The 6,662-nt window shown below is 60.7% G+C and overlaps 1 protein-coding gene across 1 annotated transcript in view; it reads right to left on the bottom strand.

Moving 5' to 3' along the window:
• The window catches only part of MNX1 (motor neuron and pancreas homeobox 1), a 6,272-nt gene extending 1,610 nt beyond the window's left edge, over window positions 1-4,662 (bottom strand). Inside the window, 4 exon segments of the mRNA XM_040644527.1 lie at window positions 8-185; window positions 813-973; window positions 3,956-4,284; window positions 4,286-4,662. Of these exon segments, the coding sequence (XP_040500461.1) occupies window positions 8-185; window positions 813-973; window positions 3,956-4,284; window positions 4,286-4,662 (1,045 nt within the window).
• Between the last annotated feature and the right edge of the window lie 2,000 nt (window positions 4,663-6,662).

Below are 6,662 nucleotides of genomic sequence, written 5' to 3'. Positions count from 1 at the left end.
CGTCCGCTGCCTTTGTCCCCGACCCCCGGCGGCCCCAGCAGCTCCTCCTCTCCCTTGTCGTCCGCACTGCCCCCTTTGCTCGCGCCCCCGCCCCCCTTCTGCTTCTCGGCCTCCTGTGCCGCCTGCTCCTTGGCCTTTTTGCTGCGTTTCCACTTCATCCGCCGGTTCTGGAACCAGATCTTCACCTGAGAGCACGGGAGGGTGTGAGAGAGCAGCCACCTCCATCCCCACCCTTTGTCTCTCTGGAGGCCCCAGGCTCCTGCACCTGCACCCCCTGGGGCCTCGCCTCCCTCACGCTGCCCAGGGGTGGGCTTCAGAGTAGGGGGCACAGAAGCTCCAGGAGGAAGGAGCTCCCCACCCCCAGGCATCAGCAAACCCAGCAGTGGGGCTGGGGGATTCCAAGGAAGCTCAGACTAGGACCTCCACTGCTGGGTTTTTTAGGGGTGCTCTCCCACTGCCCATGGAGGGCCAGAGCAGCTAGCGTCCATATCTGTAAATCTCTAGATGCTCCCTCTCTTTCTGGAATGAAATTTCTCAAATGTGGCCTGGGGACCATTGCTTCAGAATGCAGGAGTGGGTGGAAGTGTCCTTAAAATGCAGATTTCTGGGTCTCACCTCGGCCTACTGAACCAGACCTCTGGGTGGTATATGAACCCCAGCGGGGCAAATGCGAACTCAGCTCTCCCCCGGAGTAAGTCATAAAGGCTCTGCTCCAGGTGCTCAGGACAGCAGAGGGCCCAGAGTGCTGAGCTGAGAGTGTCCCCTAGGAGGCCAGCCTGGGTGGAGGTGGGGTGGGGGCAGGGGCAGTGTACCTGGGTCTCCGTGAGCATTAGCGACGTGGCCACCTCGAAGCGCTTGGGCCGCGACAGGTACTTGTTGAGCTTGAACTGGTGCTCCAGCTCCAGCAGCTGCTGGCTGGTGAAGGCTGTGCGGGGCCGGCGGCACTTCCCCAGGAGGTTGGACTGCGCCTGGGCTGGGGACAGAGAGAGGCATGAGGCCCGCGGCCTGAGGCCGTCCTCCGACCCCCCAGTGCCACCTGGCGAGGCTGCCACCGGGCTCACCACCCTGCTGTGACTTCCTTCAATGTCAGCGCCCTCTCCCCAAGGGACCTGGTGACAGGAGGCGGCCCCGGAGCCCAGGACCCGGATGCCAGGTGAAGCCGTAAGGGTTTGGGTTTAGTGGGACTCAGTTTTTTGGTTTTTTTGTTTTTTTGTTTTGGCTCAGGGTCTGTGTGTTCTGATTAAAGAGAGACTATCACCCAGGGCAGCTCTGTCCATCTGGGGGGGAGGCCAGTGTAGAAGAAGTTGACAGGCAAGACACTGAGGCCAGAGAGGCAAAGCTCCTCTCCACTCCTTGCCCAGCCTCCCCCAACTCAGCCTCAAATCCAAGCAGGTCTCAGGAATTACCAGTGCCACTTCCCTTAGCCAGCGACGAACCAGTTCAGGATTCCCACCACCACCAACTCAACTACAAAAGGAGGAGAAGTAGGGCAAAGGCAAGGAGAGTTGGAAGGGAGGGAGGGAGGGAGGGAGGGAGGAAGGAAGGAAGGAAGGGAGGGAGGAAGGGGGGAAGAAGGACCACATCTTGGGCCCAAACATGTGAATTCATCACACTCCCCACTGAAAATTCTTCTTGACAGCCCTGACCCCAGGGTGCGGAGAGGCAAAGCCCAGGGAGACTGGAAGCTTCTCCAGGGCAGTTCTCATTTCACAAATTGAAGGCCGAGGCAAAGGGGGGGATCTGGCTTTCTGAACGTTCAAGGAGGTCCTTTGGCTGTATTTACATAATTTCACACGGTTACATCACAGAGAATTTTATGACCTCAAAACAAGACTTCCCTTGATTTCCCAGGAGCCTGACAAGTGTTGGACAATAAACGAAAGGGAAGAAAAGAGGCCAGCCCAGCGGCTGAGTTCAGGTCTCCCCCCCCCCCCCCCCCCCCCGCCGTGGGCAATTTGCTTTACGGGAAGGTCCACGCCCCCAGCTTTAGTTAAATGAGGCCCCAATTCCCAACTTGACAATACATTAGAACTTTAATTAAAACACTGGCTCCAAAGGGACCATTTGGGAAATGCCATCCAACAGCAGAGACAACCAATTAAAGGAAACAAAACAGGTTTTCCAGCGACCAGAGGAGGGACTCTCAGAACGCATTCCGGCATCCTGGCCTGTTTGTTATCGCCCTTTAGGATTTCTTATTCAGATTTCTTTTCTAAACTTAAAGCTGGCTGGTTTTAAGTCTGCTACTTCTAGGTCAAGATTAGGAATCAGGGATGGGCAAAAGGGATGTGACTTTCACCAATTTTCAGAGCGACCTTGAGCTCCACGCAGGCCCAGGAAAGCACGGGGGCGGGGGGGCAGGGAAGCCAGTGCCCAGGGGCGGTCTGTGTGGAGACCACCAACCCCCTCAGTGGGAGACTAAGCATCCCAGGCTCTGGGACATTCAGATCATAAAGGAATATCCATGGGTGGCTTTCCATCAGAAGGGGCTTGTGGGCTCTGCTCGGCAGCCGGGCCCAGGAAGGGTGCCCTGGGTCTGGCTGACCCGGGATCGGCAGGATCACATGTGTCCGAAGCTCCAGCCCCAAACTGAAAGGTGAGCTCCAGCTTTCCCTGCTGGGGATCAGGAGGGGCTGACTTCCACCTGGACGGGCTGGGTGGCCATTAGGGTCTTCTGGGAGCTAAGCTGGAGAAAGCCTGGGGTGGCTAGGGGCACACAGTCCACAGGCTGGGATTTTCTCACCCGGCTGTGACTTCTCCAGCTCTCAGGTCCCTACTTTTCTCTGTTTAGTCACAACCATGGCTTCTAGCAGAGGAATCTGAATTCTGCCAAGTGATTATTTTTGTTTTCTTTTTTGCTTTTTTCCCCTCCTATGTCTGCATCTCCTCAGTCTAAACACATCCACTCAGAAGGAAACAATGGGGTCTCTTTGTTCGGGTGTTCTGCAGCTGAAAGCATAAAGTCTCATGCATCAGCCTCTGCGTGGAGCCCGGGTGGGGCGAGCAGAGGGGAGATCCAGACTCCCCAGAGTGTCAGCCCAGTGTGCCTGCCCAATAGGCCAGAAAAGTCGAGTGGGCTCACGTCTCGGAGGCATACCACCTGCAGGGCGAGCATGCTGCCCACAACCCAGCAGCTCTCAGGCTGGGGTGGCCAGCCCTCCCTCGCTCCTCTCTTGGGGAGGGGTTCACTCTGTGTCCGGTGCCTCCAATTCTGGGGGCGGGCACCTGCTACTTACAGTCCACAGGATGGGGTTCATGAAAGAGGCACATCTCCCCTTCTGGAGAAGGGCACCACTGTTCTGTTCAGGTCAGGCCACCTGCCTGCTGGGCATCACACCCTGGACCTAGCGCCCTTACAGAGGCAGGCAGAACACCCCCTCCCCCGAAAAGGGTCAGAGGGTATAGCCAGGGACTGGCCTTGCGGCCCTGGCCTCCTGAAGCCCATTTCTTGTTCTCTGCTCCTGAATCTCTCCTCCTGGGAGGGACTGGGTGTCTCTCCAGAACCCATAACGCGGCACCTAAGTCAAGTTCGTTTCCCTGGAGATAAGCCCCCGGTTTAGGTGGCCTCGATCCCCGGGCCAGCCTAACTTGGGCGCTCTTTGGCTCGCCTTCCCCCACCACTTCCTTCTCCTCTAGCCTGTCGGTTAATCATTAGATTTTAGTCTCACACCTCCAGCGGCCCCTTCCCGTTAGGAGAGGAAGAGAAAGCAGGGCTTGCGCGTGGCCATTTTAATAATTCGCTGCCGATTCCACAGCGTCCAGTCCACATGAGTCTTCGCGGGCTCCGGGCGGAGCCCAGGCGGCTTCGCGGCGCTTCCACCGCGCTCTCAGAGCAGAGAGCAAGGAGAAGGAGGTGCCGGTGGAGGAGGATGCGCGGGAAAACGTGTGCCAGGACTCCCTCTCCCCCATTTCTTCCTTCCTTCCTCCCCAGGCCCGAGGGCCGCGCGGTACTCACAGTTAAAGTCGGGCATCTTGGGCAGGATCATGCCCGCGGTGGACGCACGCAGCCACTGGTCCAGCTGGAAGGTGCCGGCGCCCAGCTTGATGGGGTCGGCGGGGTGCGCAGGGTGCGCGCCCTGCACCTGCGGGTAGGAGTAGGAGAGCGCCGGGTGTTGGCCGGCCAGCGCGGCGGCCGCCGCCGCCGCCGAGTAGCCGTAGACCGGGTGGCCGTAGAGCGCCGCCTGCGCGGGGAGGCCCGCGCCGCCCTGCGCGCCCCCGGGGTGCAGCCCCAGCGCCAGGCCCCCCGCGGCGGCGGCGGCAGCGGCGGCCGCGGCCCGGCGGCGGCGCGCCTGGGTGCGCGTGGTGGTGGGGCCCTCCGGGCCCGCCGCCCGCGCCGCCCGCGCCTCCGCCCGCGCCGCCGGCTCCCAGGAAGCCGGGCTTGGGCAACAGCGCGCAGTGCGCAGCCAGCAGACGCGGCGGCGAGGGGCTCTCGGCTTGCAGACGGTCGGCGGGCGCCGCGGGCGGCTCCGAGGACGCCGGGCTGCAGCTGCCGCTCGTCCCGCCGCTCGCCCCGCCACCGCTCGCTCCGCCGCCGCCGCTGGGGCCGGACGCGGCGGCTGAGAGCGACGTGACCAGGGCCAGCGGCGCGGTCTGCGCTGAGGCCGCTCGCGGGGGGTCCACGGCCAGCAGTGCATCGATGCGGAAATTTTTGGATTTTTCCATCGGCTCGTTTGGGGCTGGCGAGCAGGGCCGGGTGGTGGGTGACGCGGCCGTGTGCCGGCTCGCGGAGTCTGTGCGTGGCGGTGGCAAGCCCCAGGGTTCGGTATTGTTATGGTGATTATTTGCCAATAATCAAAGTCGCCGCCGGAAACTCAGCCGAGGGTGACCATGGTCCGGGCGCCTCCTCCGTGCGGGCCCCGCCCCGGGCCGCGCTCTCATGTGCTCGCACAAACTCGCACTCGAGTGCCTGGACGCGCCGGGCCGGGGAGCCCGGCTCTATTCGCTGGACCCTCGGGAGACCGCGCCGAGGCCGCTGGCGCCGTAGTGGGGACCCGCGCCCCTCCGCGCACTTGAAGCGCAGCGCGTCCGCCGATTGGCGCGCTCTGGGGGGGCTCGGGGAGGGGCGCCGGCCCGGCCATTGGCCGAGGGGCGCACCTGTCACCGTCCCGGCCGCCCGCCGCCCCGCCCCTGCGCCGCGGGGTCCTAAACAACCGGGGTGCTGAGCCGCGATGGCGGGGCGGAGACCGCGCCCGGGGTTGCCAGACTCAGAGGCTCAACCTAGGGACCCTGCTCGCCCTCCTGCAAGTGCTGAGCGGGACTGCGGGCGATAGCACTCCTGGGTCCCCGTGTGGACCCCGCTGTCTGAGGCCAGCTCCGGAGACACGCCGTCCCGCTCTGGGCTCGGCGTCCCCTAGAGCCCGCGGCTTGCGTCTTCTCGCGCCTCCTCGCCAGCACTTGCGTTTGTGCACTTCTGCGTCGGGGAGCCCACGTTGCTTGCAGATCTAGCTGCTTTGCTCAATGACCGAAGCACAACGAAGATCAAATCGGTCTCCAAGCCCTGCTCCTGGGTCTCCAGGGTGCACGGGAGCAGTTTGTGTCCCTGTCAACCCTCTGCAGGTCGGACCTCCTCATCTCCTCGGGGAAGTCCTGTGCGTTTCAGGTGTTGTGTGTGTGAGCGAGAGTTTGCCTTCCACAAGTCCTCGCCTTGAGCCCCTGCCCCGTCTAAGTGGAGACGGCAGAATCTGTGAGCCCCGCGGCCTGCAGGACCCAGGTCGGCTTGGAGACGTTGCCCACCTGCCAGTGAGACGGTCCTCAGTGACAGAGCTCTTCTTGTCTGCGGAAGGATACCCATGGGCATACAAGAGACAGCACCCACCTCCGTTCTGGAAAGCCTGCGGGAGCCGGGAGTCCTCCCGAGGCCAGTCACTCTGACCCTGGTTAGTCCCCAGGCAGGAAAACGCAGTCTCTCTCCTCTTCCTACCTGCAGCTTGGGAACTGGGGCGAAAGGGCTTCCTCTGGCTGAGCAAGGTAGTGGAGTGAGAATCCAGACTTCACACCCGCCCCTCCGTCCCCCATACACACACTTCAAATATTTACAGTAAAAGCACTTCCAAGGGCTTTTCTGAAGCCGAAAGAATCAACATGCAGGTCGGGGAGTCAGCGGCCACCAGCACGAGGCTTTGTCAATAGTTCCATTAGACCTAGTTATCTGGCCCCAACAGGGGAAAGAATGCAGGAGGGGGTTTCGGTTGTTGAAGCCAGCTTCCTAAGCAGGTGAGAGGTGAGTAAAGAACAGGGCGGGGGCTGTGGGCGGGGCAGAGGAGGAAGGAAAAATCAGGGCAGGTAAACTTTAAAATTAGGAGATCAGGTTGCTACAAGAGGGATTTTTTTTTTTAAGCTAAGTATAGGGCTAGCTTAGTTTCCCTTCAAAAGGCTTTTTGCCTTGGCAAGAGTTGATTGCGGTGATTATGTTGGCAAGAGCCGAGTTTCTTTTCCATTAAAACAGGGTAGTTCCAAGGCACACAGTACCAGCTGGAAATTAGGAGGATAGCAATGGATAAGGGACAGCGATGGGAGTAAACATTATATAGCTTTGCAAAAACCAATGTTAACTTGTAAATAGAAGTTACAGCATGTACATGGTGTTTGTCGTGTCTTTAGATGCTGACTCCTTGGGGTGGTGAAAACACAGTCCTGACTTGAAGCAGAGAGAGGGGAACACT

Source organism: Ursus maritimus, unplaced genomic scaffold, assembly GCF_017311325.1.
Source record: "Ursus maritimus isolate PB19 unplaced genomic scaffold, ASM1731132v1 scaffold_3, whole genome shotgun sequence".
NCBI lineage: Eukaryota > Metazoa > Chordata > Mammalia > Carnivora > Ursidae > Ursus > Ursus maritimus.
This window is presented reverse-complemented; position numbering and strand designations above follow the sequence as displayed.